The sequence below is a fragment of the Cygnus olor genome, chromosome 4 (assembly GCF_009769625.2).
Source record: "Cygnus olor isolate bCygOlo1 chromosome 4, bCygOlo1.pri.v2, whole genome shotgun sequence".
Taxonomy (NCBI): domain Eukaryota; kingdom Metazoa; phylum Chordata; class Aves; order Anseriformes; family Anatidae; genus Cygnus; species Cygnus olor.
The window spans coordinates 64,969,199-64,991,342 of NC_049172.1; the positions used below are offsets into that span (position 1 = coordinate 64,969,199).

Below are 22,144 nucleotides of genomic sequence, written 5' to 3' on the forward strand. Positions count from 1 at the left end.
ACTGTGCTCACAAAGATAACAAGAATATCAGGAACTTTTCTTCTCACCATTTTGATCTCAGCTAAACCAACTTCTTCAGCAATGTTTGCAAAGGGTCCGGAATTTTGTTCCAAAACTGGTAGAATTTCTTCCTGTAGCTTCTCTGTCTGCTTTAGCCCATCACAGCTGCATCCTGGTGTTTCTGTTATAGTAAAGCACTGGGTAAGTGTGATGCCACTCACACTCACAAGATGAAAAACAAACCCAAAAACATCTGACCAGATATTTTGAACAGAAAGTATTTTAGTCAGAGTATGCCCAAGACTACCTTTTCTAGAAAAAGTGCATATGAACTAAGATGCAGAGATAAGCATGACATTAAACAAGAAAACATATTTCGTAAGAAAATATAAATATTAAGCTCTAAATTTAGAAATGTTTGGGAGGCTGTTCCCCACAATTCTCAAAGCATTTAAAAATGAAAAATATATCTCATTATAGTGGCTGGAGGAAAACTAATGGGTTAAACTTACAGGTTAAACCTAAGGGCTAAAATATTCAGTGCAGGTCTGCATTTGCATAAACTGAAATTTGCCATAAAATTCCCATTAATTTCAGTTGGAAGAATTAGCCTGATACAACTTGTCAAAATTAGAGCTTTCATGTAATGTTTGGTCTAAAAAAAAAAAAAAAAAAAGCAAATCTGACAGCTACACAGCATTCCCAAACACTATACTTTGGTCTATACATGGTAAGTGTCCCCTAAATCCTCAGCTCTATAGCCTCTGGCAGTTCCAGGATTTCTAGGGAAAGCTCATATCTAAATGCTAGCAACATACTTGTGAATAGTTATTCCCTCACCTTCTCAAGATATAGTCTGCAGATTAGGAGGTTTTTAGAATGTCTTTTACCTTCTAAGTCATGCATACCACATGAATGAAGTCACCTTCACTTTTGCTGCACAAAAATGAAATCAAAATTGCAATTTGTTTTCATACCGTACTCTTTGGCATGTAGCAGTACAACTGGACTTTGTGTAGCTCTGCTTCTGAGTGTATCTGAGACTGCTCCCCATTTCAGATTTTGAATGTCATCCTGGACTAGATCTCCATTCTTAATGGGAAAAGGAGGAGACAAATAAAAAGCAGACCATAAGCACACAGTGTTTCTGATATGAGAAACAGGCACACTAATTTCCTTTCCTATTACCATTTACATTCAAAAGACCCATTATTTCATTATATATATAATTGCTGCTAGTTCATACAGTTTTCTCATTGCAACATTTTCCAGTAAATGTCATGGTAGCTAGACTTCACCCTTTCATACTCTACAACTACTTAAGGAAGAAATCTGGGTAATAAGCATGTAATATGTTGGAACACAGATGGACCACTAGCAGGGCGGAGTCTAACTGGTATGTCCATGAACAAAGAAAAGAAAGTCTAATCAAAGAGGAAATGAGACTAATAGTTTGGTGCCCAGCGTCCTGCAGGCTACAAAGACAATTGCTCCTAGACTGGAAGAGTTCTTTACAAAAAGTAGAATAATTGTTCAGAACAAATTTTTCTTTACAGTTAACACTGTAATTATAGATTTCATATCCTGCTCATCTATCTTCACTCTCTGATTGACTTTATATACTGGGACAATTTCTGGTGCAAAGCAGATACCCTTAATGTTTGATACACTGCAGATCATTTCGCATCTACCCTGCTCATTTTTAGTGAACAGAATAATCAGGTTTGATTTCTCAACAAAAGACATAATTGAGGCTGTAGCCAGAACAGGCTACAGCACAGAAACCAAGCCAACACAGTCACTTTTGTCTTCCCACACATCAGATGCCAGCAATAAAAATCTCATTCCCTCTGGGTTGAGCTGCAGCTTTACAGTTAGATACAGATGGAAAAGGCAGTGACTTCAAAGTCTTCAACTCTATTGTGAGTCTGCAAAAGCCACTTGATTTTCCACACTATTACCAGAATAATTTTGTGTGAGAATAATTTTGATTTCAACCCAAGCCATATTCTGCATTATAATGCCCAATTATGATACCTTGACTGGGTGGCATGATTTAAGTGGAAACCACAGTACTTCCAAGATTTCTTCCTTCTTTTTCTCAGTAATACTGAAGCTAATGTTAGTTCCTTGAAACACACTCATTCTTTACCTGCAAGTTTGCCTCTATTTTGTCCCAGATATCTTTTCTTTATTAATATGTGGGTTCCATCAAAAGACGGTTATACAAGAAGGTGTAAAAGATACTATGCTTGAATGCCAGAAACATCACAGCACGAAACCCATGCTTTGAATGTCATATGAAAGCTGTAGGAAGGTGCATCACTTAGTGTTTCTTAACTTTCCTTCACCAAAACTGTGAATAAATCCCTGATAATCACATCTAGAAATTGCCTGATAAATAAAGACAGAGGTACATGGTACCAGCTGCTTTTTTGTGCATTTTTCATTCAGGCATAAGCTGTAATCAAGACACTGCAGACAAGATCCTGATACCAATCCTGGAAATTCACATTTCTAATGAGATTTATGTGACTACACTCCTCCATTAGATTCATTTCACCTAGTTTTCAAGAATAATTGATGTGCTTGGCAGTTTGAATGACAAAACATTGAGTGAGGAATCTCATACCATGTGTATTTCACATGGGTCTGCTAAGCCTGCCTTCACAAACTAATTTTTTCCTGGCTGAGGAATAGACAAATGATCGTATTTGCTCTTTCAGTGAAAAATGATACACCAGCAGCTTTCCAGAAAAGTAACAGCATGAAAATCTTTCTTGTATTGCACACAACTCCTCATCTGTATGCCTGGTGATAAAGTATGATGAGCTTAAATAGGATTTTTCTTGTAACTCTTTTGGTTTGAATACTCCAAGACCAATGTAATGAGATTAGGAAATTCTTTTTTAATAGGTGATACTAAAACATGAGTTGAGGGGAAAAAGCCCTCTTCAGTTTTACAATACAACACCAGAGGTCTCCCTCCTCCTTTTATCATAGATATTGAAATGTATTTCCTACTATTTCAAGCCACTATTTTCTACAGGAAAAATCCATGTGAATTCAGAGCAGTTCCAAAAAAGGAGGAAAATACAACCAGCAATGCAGAATACACAAGGTTTGACGCTGCTGATGCTATGTACAGGATTTAAGGAACACAATCTACTGTGCATCAGAACAAAGTACACCGGCTTAGCATGTATTATGGCATGTTCATTTATACCAAAGACTGGGTAACTCGGTAAACTCTTAAGACAACATAGCTATAAATGAATAGTTGGAAAAGAAATGATTAGTAAACTTTGTGTAGGAGAAAAAAATAACTTTTTACCATGGTACAGCATAGAATGAAAGACACTTGGTTCTATTTCTTGAAGACTTTCTGGATTAGCCTCAGGCCATTAGTCAGCTGATATATCTTGCTCTCACACCTTCAAATAACTCAACATTTACTTTCTCCCTTTCTGAATATTCTCAAACAAAATAATTCTCCACTACTTATTCTCTGGCTCTGAAAGCCCTCAACCCTCCTGATTTTAGTTGGGCAGCCTCCTCACAGTGCACTAGGTTGTTGTACCTGTGTATGACCCACTGCAAGTCTCTCTAAAAATATCTTAAGCTTGGCTCAGGTGATGTATAAAAATAAGCAACAGCAGTGAGTCCTTCTGCCAAATCAGAGCAGCTAAGTAGAGGTCATCTATGCGCTGCAGAAGGATCTTACCAATCGTTCTCTGGTACACACCCACACCCAAAAAAAAAAAAAAAAAAAGCTCCTGGAACTTACTTCTTTGGGATTATAGAGCCAGAAATGGTACCAAATCACTACTTTTGTTAAGATGTGTTCAAGTACCAGATTAAAATCTTCTTGATTTCTTCTAGGCTTTTATGCACAAAGGATCCTCTCTATTTTCTCCCAGTCCTGGAATTATTCAGTGTGATTGTCCTCCTACACTAAGGGGGTTTTATTCATGCCCATTACCTCTCAGTTAATTGCAGTTAAAATTGGGATAGTTCTAGGGATATCAGGTCACAATCTGAATGGGATAGCTGAGCATGAAGCTTAACTTATTTCACTTTATTTAACAAATCATCAGACTAAAAATACCCTCTAACCGAGTGCATAAAGAATAAAACCTTGTTTGAGTCCTCTCCATGAAAAGAATTATTCTTTGTCAGCAAAATGAATTGGCAGAGGCTGAATGCCATATTACAGTAAATGCAGAGCTTTCCCATGCAATGCTGGAGTGAACTGCTTGAAGCAAAGAAATCCTATTCAGTGTATTCAGAGCACATCACAATACTGTGGAGCTGCAAACCATCAAATATCTCAACTCACTCCTTGCCATGAATACGGTATCCATCTTCCCTTGTTTTCCATTATCCAGATCTCATAGCCAAGATTTATTTTCAGTTATGCTTTTTTTCTTCAGCATCCGGGCATGAATAAGATGCAAAAACTCACCTAACCATATGTGTACTCTTCCTCTGAATGGTGTTCACGAGTCTTAGAAGTTCTCCCAGGCTTTCTTTCAGGTGCCAACTGAGACTTTTTGCCTTGGGCACATCACTTTAAAATGTGAGGAAACAAGATTTGTGAAGTGCCCTCAATGTGCACCTAATAAAAGCAGTGATGCAATGAAACTCTGGCTACTGATTCCAGTCGGTGTGAATTAAGACACTGAAGTTCTAATACATCAACAGAAATAAAGGACAGAAATTCAGGAAGGAAAAAGCCTGTCTTGCATCTCCTTTGTACACCTAATGACAAGTGTAATCTGAGGTGATACAAAGATAAAAGTTTGTTATACTTCACCTTACATTTACTTACCAGGTCAGCACTGCTGTCTCCATTTTCCAATCTCGTAAATTGTGAGTCCTTTTCTTCCTTCTTTTTTAACTTCACCCTACCTTGATCTTTTAAAACCCTGTTTTCATCCAAAAGGTCTTCCACTTGTTTCTGTAGTTTGATTTCAGATAATTTCAGATTATAAACATAATTGCAAGATTCTTCCAATTTTCTCCTGAGAAAGTCTTCAGTGTCCTGGGAGCACTGGAGTTCAGTCAGCAGGTCTGCCTGTTCTCTTCTGTTGTCCTCCCCTTTTTCCCTTAAGAACTTCAGATTTTGCTGAAATGACTCAACATGGCTTTTCATGTCATGCTCCATGTTTTCAATGCAAGTTTTCAATTCCATTACTTCCATTTCAGAAAGTTTATAGCCCTGAGTCCCAGTGGACGCTGATTCCAGCTTCTGTTGGAGACACTGTGCCATTCCCTCTTCTAACTCAGATGTCAAACGAGCAATATGGGCATTGAGATCTAACACTTGCTTTTCCAGCCTCGACACCTCTCCCCGCAGGTAACATTCCCTTTCTCTCTGCACTGTTGTTTGTCGCTTCTGCTTTCGCTTGTAGTGCTCAAAATATTCTGACTGGCTTTTTACTTCATCTTCTTTTGTCTTCAGCTGCTCCTGAAGCCAATGTAATTTTTCCTTTTGCTTCTTCTCTGACTTTTCTTGGTTTTCAACCTACAATTTCAGTGATTTGTATGGTTAACATCTCAATACCAAATCTCTTCTTCTCTTACCGTTTTTCTTATTTTTTTCTTAATTTTAATTCTGCCTTTTTTCTGAGAACTCAGAAAAGTAGCAATATTCAAAAGCCAGTAAAATCCTACATTCAGAGCAAAACTGACCTGTTGTTTTATCATTTCACAGAAATATCTCAGAAGGAAAAACAAAGCAAAAAATACAGGAAGTTTTTAAACACATTCTTTTGCATGTTTTACAATACATATTAAATAAAAAGAAACCTTGGACTGAAATTCATACAACCAGCTCTGAACTATACAATAATACATCCTTGACACTGACACTCACACAGCACTGAGATGTTACAGACAGAGAAGCCATGGTTCTTTTAAAGAAAACAGAAGATGCGCTTGTAAGAGACCAAGTTTTTTTTTTTGCCCTTTGCCCTTCCCCATACCTGTCATCTGTCAGCTCCTTTTATGAGCTCACAGTAAAAGGAGAAAAGAACAGATGACTTTTGAATCTTTTTGAGAAAGACTTTAGTATTTTTGTTTGCACCAAAGTGTGCTTGAACGTATAGAGGTGAAAGAGGTCTACGAAAGGCAGAGGCAGAAAAAGCTTTCATGATTCACTCGCTGCCCTTGTTTTGAGCAGAGAAACAGCCACCAGTATCATAGTGCCATTGTGGCAACTTTTAAGCAAGACCGAAGGACAGAGACATTGCTGTATTTCTTCGAGCACTTCTTTGGTCAGTCTTTTTGATCTCTGGTATGTTCCCATCAGAAGTGTTCACGAGCAAGGACAAGACAGGAGGAACACCAGGCTGAAATGCTATACAAAGTCAAGTAGGTGTGGTTGTTATTTCGGTTTGTTTCACTGTTGATGGGAACATATAAAAATACAAGTTTCCTGAATCTTGAAAAGTACGTTTCACTTTTAATCAAAAAAGCAAAGACTACTGCTCATATTCATGAGTTGTACCACATAGTGCTAGTGTCCTGTCAGATTATTCAACCTTGACTTAAAATGCTGATAAAATGGAAGTGTATATTACGATAAACTGAATTAAAAGACATTGTTTCACTGTAGACTGTCCCAGAAGAACATTGATTCCTTCTCCATTTTAATGGATCCATCCAATGAGCTGTGCAAACTAGGGGAAAAAAGTCTGTTGTATGTGTTATCAGACAACAGCCGAGCCTCCTGATACATAAATATTTATTCCTATGCATTTATGAATGCTCAAGAGAACTGAGGGTTTTCCACTGAAGAGCTGATAATTTCAAAATGTGGGGGAGAGGCAGCTGCAAGGGAAGGAAATCAGCAGTAGGAGGTGCCTTGCAATGAGCTTGCTCCATGCACCCTGAAGAGAAAGGCTCACATAGGATGGGATCTGCAGAGCTGTGACCCACATGACTGCACATCACAGTGAAAAAGGCAAGACACAGATCAGCCTGGGAAGGCTGGAGGGGGCTACACGGACCCAAAGCCTAGCAGGAAGATGGAAGTGGTTGCAACGGCAGACGGGGCCCAGCTTGAAAATACGTGAGCAATTCAAGAATCAGATGACAGGCTGAGCAGCTGCATTTTGTACAGGAACCAGGTTGTAATGGTTGTGTTGTGTTGTTGTATCACATGGAGGGGGGAGAGGGGTGTGTGAAAAAAATTGTTTACTATGATGCCAGAAAGATAAGTCTGACTTTTCGAGAAGGAATAGGTTGATTGGGGAGAAAGAAGGAAGTGAGAGCATATATCCCAAAGATCAAGGGCTCAAATGAAAACAATGTCAGTGCTGTCATAAACATTAGAGAAACACAAAGTGAGGTACAAACAGAAAATGTTCTTCTAATTGCTCAGGTTATATAAAAAGAGCAAGGCTGAGATGATATATTGCCTAAAAAAAGACAGGTCACTGGAGATGAGATTGACTTATAAATTATTACCATAAAGAGGAGCTAAACTAGGTCATTTGAAACAATATCCTCCTTACCAAGTTCATCAGCTCCTCCCAAATGACTCGCAGTTTCTCTTTAACGCGCACATTTGCATTTTCAACCTTGTGCACCTTCACATCTAGCTGATCAGTCATCACAAGAAGGGTTTTGTGTGACAGCTCCAGCTCTTTCATCCTGTGATATTGAGAATAAAGATCTTTGCTGAGTAAATACTGAACAGTATAGTTCCACATGGATAAGCTGTCATCAGCAATGCATCTATTTATCCTTATTTTTTCATTTTTTCTCCCAACAATAAAAATAGTAACACATATTTGATTACTACTAATAAACACTTCATTATGAGTAAGAGTCTCGGGGTTTGCACATTTCACTGGAGACTCTCAAAGCTGTTAAAGACAGTGTCTATGTTCATTCTCTCTCTGCTTGTTTAATATGAAAACCATAAGCAAACACATTTACAAGATCAAAGTTCACTGAAGGTTGGCATGTTTTACGAAGTAACAATGATAAATCATTAAGGATAACCACAACTCTGGTCTCTACATGTATCCAATCACAGGATTTTGCCAGGCTCATGTTTAGCAAACTCAAATTTTATGACAACAGAGAATGCTTTCCATCATATTAACATAACAGGATAAAGATAGAAAACACATCATTAAATAAGTACCTACTCATTTATCAAAGTGAACCTGATGAGGTTCTCCCCATCACCGGCACTAACAGAGCCTAATCCAGCACAGGTACCGTAGAAAACTTGGCCACATCAGCCCCAAACTCTGCCCTGACTAGAGAGAGTTACTGACTTGGGTTCTGTGTATTTTCCAACAGTTCTGCCTTCCACATCATTCCTTGCCTTGTCTATTTGTGCTTCAGCCACAAGAACTTGTGTCACAGAATTGCTTTTCTTTCTACTGGATACCCAAGATACATGAAAACAGGCTTCCTATAACCCGGGCAGGTTTCTCCTGGTCATCTACTCTCCTTGAACTGTTTTCTCATACTTTCTCTGTTTTGGTTTTAAATATAGTTCTTCCCATCTCCCCTCTTCCCAAAAATCTTTGTTAAAATAGGCCTATTCCCATGAGAGCTTCTATTCAAAATAAATGAGTAAATAAATAGTCATTTTTATTTTGACAAAAAGCACATTATTAAAACATTTCTGGCCAAATTTCTTGATGAAACAAAGCAATTCAGAAATTATACAAGTAGTCATTTTAAATGCCATTTAAATTTTCTATCCTTTAAAGTCTCTAGCTTTGTTTAGAATAGTGCAATTGCCAGGCATCAAAAACTTGATTTTATTATTCCAGTCAACTACATAATTAATGCTTAATGACATCTTTAGCTACACTAATGATTAGCATTAACATACATGTCTCCATGCTTCTTTTTGAAACCAGGAATTTCTTCTATGCAGCACAAAACTTCAAATTTAAACATAATTACATTTTCCTATTCCAAAATTAACTCTTAAAAGAAAAGTGATATATTCTGCAAGGAGAATTTACACCTTATGAACATTTAAGGATGAAATATCCTGAGGAAGCTCTCTGGTTATGTGCTAGTATATTCTAGATCGTACTATAAATCTGATGTAAAAAAATTGAATATTGAATTTCTATTCTGACAGCTACACAAAACACTTCTAAATTCATTTTATTAGACACCCTAAAAATGGATAGTCTTTCTTTTTGCTAGTTTTGCACGAATCATTTGACATCCACTAAATGGAGCAAAATGAAGGGTCAGTTTGTCATATAACATTAATTTCAAATGCAAAGAAAGAAATTTATTTACCTATTTCTTAGCATGGAATCTGAATCCATGTAGTCTTCTAAAACACCTTTCAGTTCTTGCTCTGATTTCTCCAGCTCTTTTATTCTGAGGTTCAAATTCTCTTGCTCAGCACTGTTTGCTTGTTTTTCAGGTTTGCTTGCATCTTCTAATTCCTGGAAAATCCAGGAAGTATCAATTTTAACATTAAAATTCGGAGTATCATAACCTTCATCACTAAGCATTTTAATACAGTAACAGAATTTTTGTTCTCTCCCAGATGAAGGATCCATGATTAAAAAAATTAAATTCTCAATGTATTACAGTCTAAGCATGCAACGAGTCTAAGCCTCTCTGATGGTCAAATGAACAGTCCTCAGTTCTGAAAACATTTATTATTTATGAGAGAATCTTATTTCATTAGCCTCAAAGTAATTCAGCATGTGAAACTCAAAGGAGTTTCAGTTTACAATATGAGATCATTATAAAAGATACAATTAGACTAATTCACGAAGGAATTAGGTATCAAACTTTTTAAAAGGGAATAATTTTCTACTAAATAGAAAAGTTGATAAAACTGAGTACTTTTATCATAAAAGATCTTATTTTGGATAAATATATGATATTTTTATTATTTTAAGACAATAGAGGAATTTTCAAACTTGGGGTTTCAAAGTCAAGATGTTTCTTTCTTTACCTATTTCAGCAATAGTTCCTCAGCCCATAGTTCACCTTCATTTATATACACTGCCTTCATTAAAAAATAGGCCAATAATTGACACCAGAAATGCCTTTGCTTTCTCTAAATTTGTACAGGTTTGGAATTGGACCTATAATTGGAATTCAGCCACCAAGACTAGACCTCTTTGTCACAAAATAATGCAATTACATTTTCGTGCTTTTGCTTGTTTGTTTGTTTTGTATTTTGTTTTGTTTTCTAAACAAGTGCTGGATCTGCAGCACCAAGAAGAAAAAAAAAAAAAGTAACATTATTTTGCCACTGAAGAGAAAAAAATAACATCAAATCAGTGCAAAAAGAATAAAAACAGTTCTCTTAGTGCCCCATGTTTTGATAGGTGCTATTCGCACCCATGGTGAATTACATAAAATGGTATTATTTTGGCCTATTGTACCACTCTTTGGCTTTATATCAGCTATGCAAGGTCTACTACCTAGACCTGAAAAGATTCAGCCGCTCCTCAATCCCTTGAGAAGCCATAATACTTAAAAACTAGAAGTGTGGAAAGGCAAACAGAGTACAAATCCATGTACATAGAGAACAAAACCAAAACACTTATGAAGAGCTTCTCTAGACTTACCAGCCCAAGTCCCTCCTTGGTTTCCCAAGACCTGTAAGCACATTCTTTTTTTTTTTTTTTTTTCCCTGGCCTGTATAATTTGCCAAAGGGAACAGAATCTTTGATTTTGAGCTCCTTGAGACACTAACATTTTCTCTGTATGTATTATTTGTAAAGTGAATTTGAATGGGCAGCATGCTCCCAGAAAATAAGCACCCCTGTGTACTACCACAAAATAAATATATGTAGTAATAGCGGACATTATTACTCTGCACATTAACAATTTACAGTGCAAGCTAAATTAATGTGATTTTCAACCATGCCCCAGACTAGTATATGACTCATAAGCTGAAAAAGGAAAAACTCTTAGTGGTACATTTTGCAGAAAGTAGCCACCACATAAAAAAAGAGAGAAAAGACCAGGCAGGAAATAAACTAGCACTTAAAATCATTACACTGATTTCCACTCACATATTTCTACTGTAAGTTCTTGCTTATAAGTGGACTTTTAGTCACTGATATAAATATCATGAAAGTTGATAGAACAGTTTCTAAAATCTTTTCATTCCCCATGATCCAGGAGGTTTCTATGCTTCTCATGCTTCATCCTGAAAAGTACTGAGTACTTCAACATAAGACCAGCAAAACTGTTACAACTGATCTCAGAAATCAGAAACTCATCATTCCCTTCTTTGTTTATACAGGTGGGAGAGATTATTTAAAATCTGTGTCACAAAAAGTAATAATCTGGCACAGCATCTTCCATAGACTGAATACAATCAGTTAGTACATTATACCTTAGACTGAATATAACCAGTTAGTACATAATACCTGTTTTCAGTTTTATAGTAGATAGCAACATGCAATGGATAGCAAGACTGGAATGCTGCATTCAGTTTTTCAAAACTACAATCCTGTTAGCTGAGGACAGAATAAAAACATCATGAATGTCATAGAAAATTTCTCCCAAATCAGCCAGTTTCTTTGAGAAAATTGTCACGTCTGAATTACAATATAATGAAATGCATAGAAGATAATAAAAACTGCTCATACCTCTTCTGCTTTGTAACAAGACCATCTCCTGTCTTTACTGAGCACTTACCATTGCAGAAACATGCTGAATGACCATCCCGCGTTTATGCTTCTGGTTCAATTTCCAAAGCAGTGATGAGCAAACATATTTAGTAGAAGAAAGTGTTTCTTCACCAAGTAAATCTAATCTCACTTTCCAATTTCTGTTCCATCACCGGTACCTGGTTCCATTATCCAAAGCTCTGACTATCTCTGGTTATGGTCCTTCTCTTCAGAGTTATGACAAAACTTTTCCTTTTGCAGCGAAGACCTCTCATTTTTCCACATTCTGTCATCACACTGCTAAAAGCTTTAACACATTATTTAAATGCTTATTTCTTTTTGAACAAAACATTGCGAGCAACACATTCTTCTGGGCATAGAGTTTCCAAACTTTTGCATGATCCTTGTGACTGGCTTGATCATTTCTAACTTAAATTGTGCTTTATGTCAGGAAACAGGATTATTCAGATCCTCACATGAACCGCAGTTTGCTGCATCTGACTGAATTAATCTTGTTGAGTGCCTCAGCTCCTTCAGCAGATGAATGACCTTGTCTAGTGATTCTTCATGAAGGCTACATCTCTGATCTTACTTCAGAGCCTAAAATATTATCTGAGACAACTGGCTTCTTTTGAGGCTGCTTCCTGCACCTCCAACAGTGAGATATGCAGTTGCTATGATACATCTGTTCCCTAGCTTTCTTTGTGCTGCCTTGATTGTTCTTTGCCTCGTATTATTTTTTTTCAATCATAATTTCCACTTTATCTGATATATTATCATAACCATCATTCCACTCTACATTTGTGTTGGAGTTCAGTGCATCCATGGGAGCAGACTTGTCTATCTGTAGTTTTGCACATAGCCCTTTTAACACAGAGATGATTTTCAAGAAAATGCTTAGGAGGAGAAACTTTAAATATTGTGCTTTTAATAGTGTCAGCTTGCCTCTACATTCCAGAAATAATTAAAATTACCTCTTTCTCCATATTGTCTTTCCAGCTCTGAAACAGCTATTTGCTTTTCTCTTTTTGAAAGAAAAGGCTAACCTTTTTGAATTTTCTAACCATTCTCCACCTTATATAACTCTTTTCAACTTCCATTTTTTTCAGTCTGTGCTTCACCCAAAAATTTTCTTGCAGTTCACATAGTCAATGTCCTTGACCGTGTAAATTCAGCTTTGCTGGTTGAGGTTGTGCTATTTTTGCTTCCTGATGGCAAATATCAACCTTCTTTCATGAGGATACCATCTTTTCAAAATATTTCTTTCCAAATACTTCTGTGCTTATCATATTCATTTACACATCAATTTCTTCAAGCCCGTTTTTCTTCTTGATGAGATAACTGAGCACAGAGTATTATTCGTTCTGTTTTCCTGACTTCACAGTCCATCTCAGAATCTTCTATTCTCCCAGGGCTATTTTTATAAGTTATTGCCTTAATTTTCAAGAAATATTCAAAAAATTCACTTCTCCCATGCAGCTGTTAGCCACTTCAAAGATCTCTTAGTTCAATCTTCTATTTTGCCTTTTCTTTAAAACCCATTTCTTCTCCATCTGTGGATTTCCAGCTTTTGAAATTAATATTAATTTTGTCACTGTGGGGCTCTAAATCTCTATTTGTTTCCAACTTACGATAGTTTTGTTTTTGTTTTTTTGTCTTTTGTTTTTTATTCTGTCAGCTATTTACTATAGAGAACTCATTGTCAAACACTTAGGTTTTTATATAGATATTAAAAAGGAGATTTTGTGTTTGCTGGGTGAAATGAAAACAACATTTGCTGAAAGCATGCAGAATGGAGACAAAGATCTCAGTACTGTAAGAAAACCATTTGGTAGATAACAGTTCACATAGCAGCCAGTAATTGCACTTGTATTTTTTTCCAGTGTTTGATTGGTGTAGGAGTGTAAATTCTGTTTAGACTTTTTTTCAGTGTTTATGATGTGCTGGTCCCTATTTGATTATTAAATCATTCCAGCTTGAAGCTATATGTTTAAAAAATCTCTAATTTTAAATTCAAATATTTTGCAGCTTCAAGTATTATGCAAACAGTTTTATGAAAAAAATGCACCAATTTAAAGCTGCTCAATAAATATTTTCTATATTTTTGCATGTGGACTCAGCTGTTCACTCCATAGGTTCTTTTAATAGCCTGTATAACAAAACAAAACAGAAGAAAAAAAAATTCTTCTCAGCTTTAGATAGACAAAATTAGTTTAGGAATAAGTGTTGGCGTTCATTCCATCACAAACTCTTCCTAAAAGTTTGATGTTAGCTTCAAAACAACAAGAACCAAAACTACCATCAGTAGAACCAAAACTACCATCCCGTTTCTTCAAACACATCTTTATAATCATATGCTCTTTTTTAAATTTTTATGTTTCTATTTTTATTCTTATATTTTTACAAAAGAAAGGCAAAATCAAAATGAAGGGTTAAAAAACTGTAAAAAATATAGCTGAATTTCACCTAATTTTCAATACCCATCTGATAATCAAAAGAAAGCTACTGCACTTGTAGCAAGTCAGTAATACTTGCATTATATTATACCCACCAGCATCTACCATTGTTTCATTTCAAAACATAAAACCTATGCAGAAATTGTAGTAATGGAAGACCTGAGCCAGTTCCCAAGAGGAACTGAATAGCAGGGCTTACCAGGAGCTGAATAAACTTGTAAAAGAGGCCATAATACAGGACTGATTTTTCAGAAGTACTTGCAGTCTGGGCAGAAGGTAATACAGTTTCAGGCTTAATATAAGGTAAATATAATAGCTTTTTTTGGATTGACTGTTGTCATCATGCTTCATCATATAGTACTTGACAGCAGCTTATAAATGTGTTGATTGAATTGACCACAATCTCTTACCATAAGCAGTTTCCATGAATGTAATTCAAAACAGATTTCAATGAAGAAAAAGAATTGAAAACATGCAAAAGTAAAAATATAGCATATTTTCAGTTTAAAAAAAAAAAAAGACTACATAAATCTTCTATAGTTTTAAATCATATCTTAATCTTCTGTCAGTTAGATTGTGGAGCTATCATCCTCACTGAAAGACAGCATGCCACTTACATTGCTCCAGGGAAGAAGGCTTGGACTGATTTTGTCTCTAACCTGTAGTTCCTTCCTGTTCTGTGTGAAAGGTAAGCCTCTCTAAGTCTTTAGCTATAGCTATTGCTACAGCTAAAGAAATTCACTCTGTCTTTTGCATTGAGCTGAAAGAGTCAGCACGCTGTGGAAGGGGTAGTGGGAATGATGGTTGTGTCTGAAGGGAGACACATGCAGATTTGCAGATTTCTTAGTCTCATCCTTACTATATTGCATGGGCACAAAGAAGGTCAGTCATATTCCAATTTTCTTGCATGACAGAAGGTACGATCCTATAGCAATAGCTGAACTTTTAGGTTAAAATGTACCCACTCTACAGAACTGAGAAAAACCCATTGTAGTTCAGGCAGTCAATATCTTAGAATGCAAAATCATATCTTGTTGAAAACTGAATGACCTTCTGCAGAAGCCTAGGAAGCTAACTGAAGGCATCCAATTTGGATCTTAAAGGTGACTCTTCCTCTATGTGCAAGGAAAATCAGTAAAGCCTTCCCAGAGTATCAGGGTCTTACATAGATGATTCTTAAAACATGGCAAAATCTAGGAGTTAAAAATTGAGTACAAAACAATATAAAGAATACCAACCACACGTCTTGGCTCAGTTGTGTCATCAAGGCCACAGAATGAATGCTAGTGAAAAAAACAAAAAAAGGAACAAAAACTATAAAATAAGATCAAAAGAAAATGAGGAAAAAAAGAAAAGAAAAAAGATGTAAGATATGTAATATGAAATCCGATGACATAATTTTACAGCAGTTAGTCTTACATCAATATTACTTGAGTTGATTTGAAAGAGAGACAGTATACCAATCTTACTCTGAAAAGAGGGTACAAAAAGAGGGTACAGGGTACAAAATTCAGTATTTGAGGGCAACATTTGTGGATTATGTAAACTTCAGAAACATCAGGCTTGGCTGTGTAACTTAGTCAAGCATGTACTTATAATTACATTTGTGAAAGCTTGCCTGAATCAAGACTTACCCAGCCGAGGGCACAAACTACATGTAACTAAAAGGGCAGAGAATCAGTTATGAGAAAATCATGAAGTGTTTAAGTGGCACTTTTTCCTCATATATTGGCCAGAAGAACAAAACTGAGATTTTACATTATTGTTATGTATAGCATTCGGAAGCAGGACAGTTTGTTGAAGAATACATAGGGCAAAAATACTACCACCCTTATTTTCTGATTTGACAGAATTTTACATAAAACTTAAAAATTGAATACATTCCTAGGGGCGAATACAAAGCCATACTCATGACAAAGTAAGTATAAGTGACCCGCTGCCCGTAGCTACAACCAGCAACAGGCATCAGATATACAAACTGCTGCTCCTTCAAAAGAAAGGATTTCCCTCCACAAGCAATCATTGTGCTCAGTGTCAGCGGCAAGTAGATGCCAGTCTCTATCCACTGACATATTAAACCTTCAAAAGACCAATGAAGTAGAAGTGTATCACTCATTGATTCTCTGACAACAAAAATTTCCTTCAGGCAGTCAAATTCAGAAAGAGATTTAATCTCAAGGAAAAAAGTTAAATATGATACAGATAGAAGGAAGTCCTCCACCCACCCAGGAGCAGAAGGATATCAGAAAATGATGAAGCCTTGAGAGGTCTCCTGCTAATGCAACATTAACGTAAAGAAAACATTATTCATTTTAACTGATTACCAGTTTTCAGTTCAGTTTGTGGTTACCTCATTTAATACAGTGCTGAACTTCAGATTTGATGTTTCTTGTATTAAAATAGATCTCTTGATATTAGGTTAAATACTACTAACATCAGCATAACTGGGAAAAATAAATTACTGAGGGGAAGGAGGAGGGAACATTGGCATTGCCCAGGCATTTATTTACCTTTTCCTCAATTTCTTTGAGTTGCCTCTTTTGAAGTTCTATTTTATCTTCTAGTTCTCGAATCCGCTGAAACAAAAAAGTGAAATAGAACTTATAATATCTACTTTAAAAAAACATATGAACCAAAAATATATGAAATAAATTAAAAATGAAGAAAACAAATGTCCATTATTAATGTAACACTTCCTGTTCAGTCATATTGGACATGCTGATGGCAGGATTGCTCCATGTTTCAACAAAACCATAGCATTTTAAACAAGATGCACCTTCAGGCCATCATGTTTGCTATCAGGAATTCTAATCTCACCATTCATAAATTGTAAATTTAACATATATAAACAGATAGCACCACAGTTCCAAGTACAACACAACTACATGCTCTGCAACTCCCAGAAGGTTTTCTACTACCTATACAGTCAGCAGATGATACTATTACATTTCATTGTAACTCTCTCTTTTCCTATAAAACATAATTATGCTTCTGGCACGTTTATGCTATGCCAGAAAAATAGATATACCAGCACACTTAGATTTTCAGGTCACCACCAAGATGCCACTCAGACGTTCAAACCCATTCCATTACCAGGACCATCTCCCACCACAGTTAGAGCGAACGTCTCCAACGTATCTTTCCCTATTTGTAACATTTTTTTTTGTTCAGTTCTACAAAGCGTCTCCAAAAATATGACTGTGGTTGAGTCTGAACGTCCTACTTATTTCCACCCCCTTCTTTCCTTTTTATAAATTCCTTTAAAACATATATATATTCTTATTATTATTATGTTTTGGGCTTCTAGACTAAGAGGATGCATTTTATTACACTATTAGCATATTGAACTTCTTACAGATTTTATGAACTAACTTCATAATTTTTTTTTTTTATAGGCAGAAACCTGGGTTCTCCCTTGGGAATCAAGGAGAGACTTTATAATCTATCAGTTTTTTTTCAGGATTAACTACCTGACATTTGCCTGGCCTACAAAAATTAAGGTTATTAGCAGTTCATGAACTTTGAAAGGGAAATTATCATCTAGTCTAACTTCTATGCACAGGCCAACAAGTTTAATGTAGGAACTGTGCACCACTCCCAAATTATTGTATTACTCCCAAATTCTTTTGAACAACATCTCTTTCAGAAGAGCACCCAGGCATTACTTATAAATTGGTGTGATTAACTGACAACTTAATAGTCAATCATCTGCATTCAAGTCAAAAACCTCTGATGGTGGGAAATGCCCCACACCCATGGCAACCCACAACAGTCCCAACAGCAGCAGTGGATCCACTGACGGCTCAGTATTGCATTGGGAACCACAGCGCTTGGTTTCAGCATTGGGAATCTAATCTGGAATTACCCCAAAGACGAGGTACATCCACCCCACAAGATCACCTTGCCCAGGGCATGCTATTCTCCACCCGAATATTGCAGGCAGGTCACAAGCAACAGCTTTGATATTGTTGCTGCCGTTTTTTGAAGAAAAGACTTTGCTTCAAGGATTGTTTTGCACATTGTGCAGTTGGAAGAAGTTAATCAGCCCCTCCCCTGTATCATGCTGCATTGCTCAGAGATTTCCCCAGATAATACAAATGCACAAAGCAGATTACCCTCATGTGACACAAGTGCATGCAGCCTTGCTGACAAATGCCTGGAGCACAGCTGTATTAATTTCACTTTCCCTCTATTACATCTGAACTGATTTATACTTCTTTTACTCCCTGCTTGAGGTATGTCTATCTCTCAAGCACTTATTTTCATATACTGTATGTACCAGAAATATTACAAGAACGGTAAGAAGCCATGGGATGAGAAACAGGCAGGTGTCTCTGAGAAGTCCGGTCCATCAGGTTACACTCCTATTTCCCTCCCACTAATTTACGTTCTGCTGATTCCTGCTTACAACCACATCCCACATGCAAGTGACAGACTTCTACATTCTGGGGGTCCCGCTATGCTCTGTGACAAAATCTGACCATGGTGAGGTAAATGGAGAGAAGTAATAATTTTAAACACCATTTTTCACCTTCAAGATTTATTGTGTGAGCTATTGTTTCAATATGTGCTGAGAAAATGCCTCCAGAAAAAAAAAAAAAAAAAAAGTCCCCAAATATCTGGTGGCTTCCTCACCTCAGGGTTTTGAGTAAGTGTTCTTTTATAAAAGAATATTTTAATTAGGATTAGATAGCATTTTTCAGATTAGGGAATTCTGTTAATTAAGTAAAAATTGAGATGTTATTACTCCCTTATGAATTTTTAATCCTTTCAAAAGATTCCAGCTACTCAGTTATTCTCTTCAGCTATTAAGAAAAGTTCTAAAAATAAGGGCTGAGATTTCTGTTTTGCAGTTCTCACCTATAACCTGTCGTAACTGTTAAACTTGGTGAGACTAAAGCAGAGAACAGTTTTATGGTGAAAAAAATTTACACTGCTAAGAATCAGTTTAAATACAGAGATAACCTAGGAATCTAAACAGAATACACATAGGGTTGCATTTCTTTGCAGTGAAAATCCATCTACATAAAATCCTCAAAATGACTAGGTCTATGTCGGTAAGGCAAACATACACAGGGTGGATATATCCCATGGTGCAGAATTTGTTCTAAAATTTAACAGTGGGCTGGAATTTTCCACCAGGTATAAGAGCTTGGGGTTGTTTACTTGCACTTGCTTACTTGTGTTCCCCTGGAGTGTGGTAGGAAGATTATCCAGGGGGATGAAGTAGGCATAACTATTTCAGTCAATACCCTGTCAGCACTGCCAGATAACCAGCCTAGTTCAGCTATTTATATATCCTGAAAAATCTGACTGTTATCTATTTCCATTTAACTGCAGACATGACTTTAAAAATATAGATATATCTTTGCAATGTATTAACAGGAAAAACAAAACAGATTTACAGATGTACAGTAGGTAACATAAAAAATCATTATTTTTCCCCTTTGTGCCTCTCTGTACTTATAGCATTATCTTGATCACATAAAGATAATAATTTGCAGAATATGACTTAAAAATATACATAAGCTACATAAAATAAATATAGCTTTAACAAAGAGTATCTTCTAGAAGCAGCAACAGATGTTCCTTAGTCAAGAGTTATATTAAACCACTGAGAAGGAAATTATACAAAAATTTCACATCTTAATTAAGACTAAAGGCAGGACTGCTTGAGTTTCAATATAAGCACTTACATCTTTATCTTCTCTTCCTTTTATTTGCAAGTACTATTAGCAATCAAGAAGCTGTGGACTCACTCTTAGGTCTTCAGCACCTGATGAGTTGTTTTCAACGAACTCTGATTTGTTTGTGTTTGCAAAAGCACAACTGTGACAACAAATCATGCAGAGATATTTTATTGTCATCAAGAAATTCTACCTACTGTCATGCTTCAGGGCACAAATCGACGATCAGTAAGTCAAGCTTTTCCTACTGTGTCATATAGAGGTATAACTATTGCACTCTAAAAGATCCATTCAGCTCTAGCCTTGAAAAAGTTTTTCAGGAACCTCGCAGAGTAAATCCAGTGCATTTTCAATAGAACAGACTGCGTGAGGAAGCCACAAAACCTATGGTACCCTCCTGTCAAAACACTGAGAAGTCTTTGTTGAGAATAGACCCAAAGGCCATTGTTTTACTTTATTATTATTATCAGAAAGGGACAGAAGACATGGGTAGACAGTCCAAAAGCATGACAGTGTTTACGTTTCCAGTAACCCCCCCAGTATTTGGCCACGATCAGAGCAAGGATCAGGGACAAAGTGCAGCAGTGTTCTGCTGGGTTCCTACGGTTAATAGCTGCCCATTAGTCACATGAGTGCACCTTTTGGGGACTGGCAGGGTTGATGAGAGTAACACTGTGCTGTCAAGTCACGAAGCCATACAAAGGAATGACTGTAGGCAAACAAAGAGCCACAGTCAGAAACAGTGTAACAGGAACGTAACCCTGAAAGAGATGCTTGGATTCTTAATGCTGCCCACCTGGCCTGCATTCACATCCAACCTGCCAAAATAATGAATACAAATCTGCCATTCATTATATTGCAATAGCAAATAAAAGCTCACAAAACTTCAGGATGATGGATGGGCAGATCTATGAATACTCCCTGTCACTACTTCCCCCACATAGAGGTCTCCTGAGGTTTGGAAAGAAGGCTGGCCGAGCATCCATTTTAGTAAGGAAAGCACCTACTTGACAAATCATACGTCCATGAGCAATGAAGTTTGTTGCCGCTTCTGGGTAGGTGCTTGCAAGCAGCCAGAAAGCAGTAGGGCCTGCTGCAATGCCGAGCTAACAGCAGATGGCTCTGCCAGCCAGGCTATGCTAGAACAGCAAACGAAGCTCATTTAGCAATGAGGCTCATCTTTAAAACTATTTGCATTTCCAGACAGCCATAGAAAAAGCAAACTGAAGACGGATAATATATATGCCTTACTTATTACTTAAGTGCAATTTAAACAGACTTCTAAGATCCATTATAAATTATTTTTAGGAGTAATTATATATGCTTTAGCAAAAGCAGATGGCACTCAGCCTCATGGCACTCACCCTAAAGGACAAAAAGCTAACAGTTTGGTAAGGGAGAGAGCATCCAGAAAGCTAAGGCAGTGAAAGCATACATTTTCTTTGGAAACCTGTGGTTTAGTGATAGGCATATGACTGAAAGGTAGCTAAAGCACCCCTAACAAGGCACTATTTATGATATTAATTAACTGAACAGAGCCGTAAAAGGGAAATTTAACATCAGTCAATTCCAAGTATATGAAGAGAGTTCACTGACTGCCTTGGTCATATACTGCCCTTCCTCTCCAGTTCCATGCTTGGAGAGCTTCCAAACACAAAGGGCTGTCAAATTGCCCCAAAACAAGAAATCAAATATTTTCTTGGCACAAGCTTCCGAATGCACAGAAGATTCCTCCCAAATCTCATAACTGTCGTTTCCTTTCACCTCATGATGGGAAGTTCATCTTTCTGGGAAACAGGATGTATGTCTTGAAGTGCAATCATTCACTTAGGCAATTATTCCATTTTTGTAAGTTTGGATGGCAAGTGTCCTTGCTGTGCAGCTTCCAGTACTGGTAGGGAATTTTTGACAGTCAATTCATACGTTCTGAGGTAACAGAGAGATGAGATACCAAGATGGGAGTACATAACATTACCGTACCTAGCTGGCTGCTGCAAAGCATAGCCAGTTCCATGATGCCTTATTACTTTGGTGACAACACTTCATGAAAATAAGTAGCCAGCACAGATCTGAAAAGAGCATACAAGTGGGTTTATGCAGCATTATGTCAGGGCTAACGTGAGGTTCCAGAAGCAGGGTGGCTGGATAGCAACTTCAGAATGCACCAAAGGATGTCCCTGCATTTCCGACCAATTCAGAGGTCTCTGCACCCACATCTCAGTTTTCCTAACAGTTGGATATTTTTGCTAGAGATAATGGTTGTTTTCCAAATACACCCAACCAACAAAAAGCAAAACACCAGCAAAAGGCTAGATAACACCAGATGCAAGTTCATTATTGTCAGGAATCCCATAGGTACAAAAAT

At 36.9% G+C, this 22,144-nt stretch overlaps 2 protein-coding genes across 8 annotated transcripts in view; both read right to left on the reverse strand.

Moving 5' to 3' along the window:
- C4H4orf50 (chromosome 4 C4orf50 homolog) overlaps positions 1–13,453 on the reverse strand; it is an 83,053-nt gene extending 69,600 nt beyond the window's left edge. For both annotated transcript variants that reach the window (XM_040556150.1, XM_040556149.1), the window contains exons 1-6: positions 11,665–13,453; positions 9,289–9,440; positions 7,521–7,659; positions 4,832–5,527; positions 978–1,092; positions 48–181 (exon numbers count right to left, since the gene is read on the reverse strand). In XM_040556150.1, the coding sequence (XP_040412084.1) occupies positions 48–181; positions 978–1,092; positions 4,832–5,527; positions 7,521–7,659; positions 9,289–9,440; positions 11,665–11,691 (1,263 nt within the window). In that variant the 5' untranslated portion in view covers positions 11,692–13,453. The remainder of the gene's footprint in view (positions 1–47; positions 182–977; positions 1,093–4,831; positions 5,528–7,520; positions 7,660–9,288; positions 9,441–11,664) is intronic.
- Positions 13,454–13,575: 122 nt separating this feature from the next.
- The window catches only part of JAKMIP1 (janus kinase and microtubule interacting protein 1), a 155,178-nt gene continuing 146,609 nt past the window's right edge, over positions 13,576–22,144 (reverse strand). For 5 of the 6 annotated variants that reach the window (XM_040556156.1, XM_040556155.1, XM_040556157.1 and 2 more), the window contains 3 exons: positions 16,603–16,668; positions 15,331–15,375; positions 13,576–13,785 (listed from right to left, as the gene is read on the reverse strand). In XM_040556156.1, the coding sequence (XP_040412090.1) occupies positions 13,753–13,785; positions 15,331–15,375; positions 16,603–16,668 (144 nt within the window). In that variant the 3' untranslated portion in view covers positions 13,576–13,752. Of the gene's footprint in view, positions 13,786–15,330; positions 15,407–16,602; positions 16,669–22,144 lie in introns of all 6 variants that reach the window. The other variant, XM_040556154.1, reaches the window with a different exon arrangement.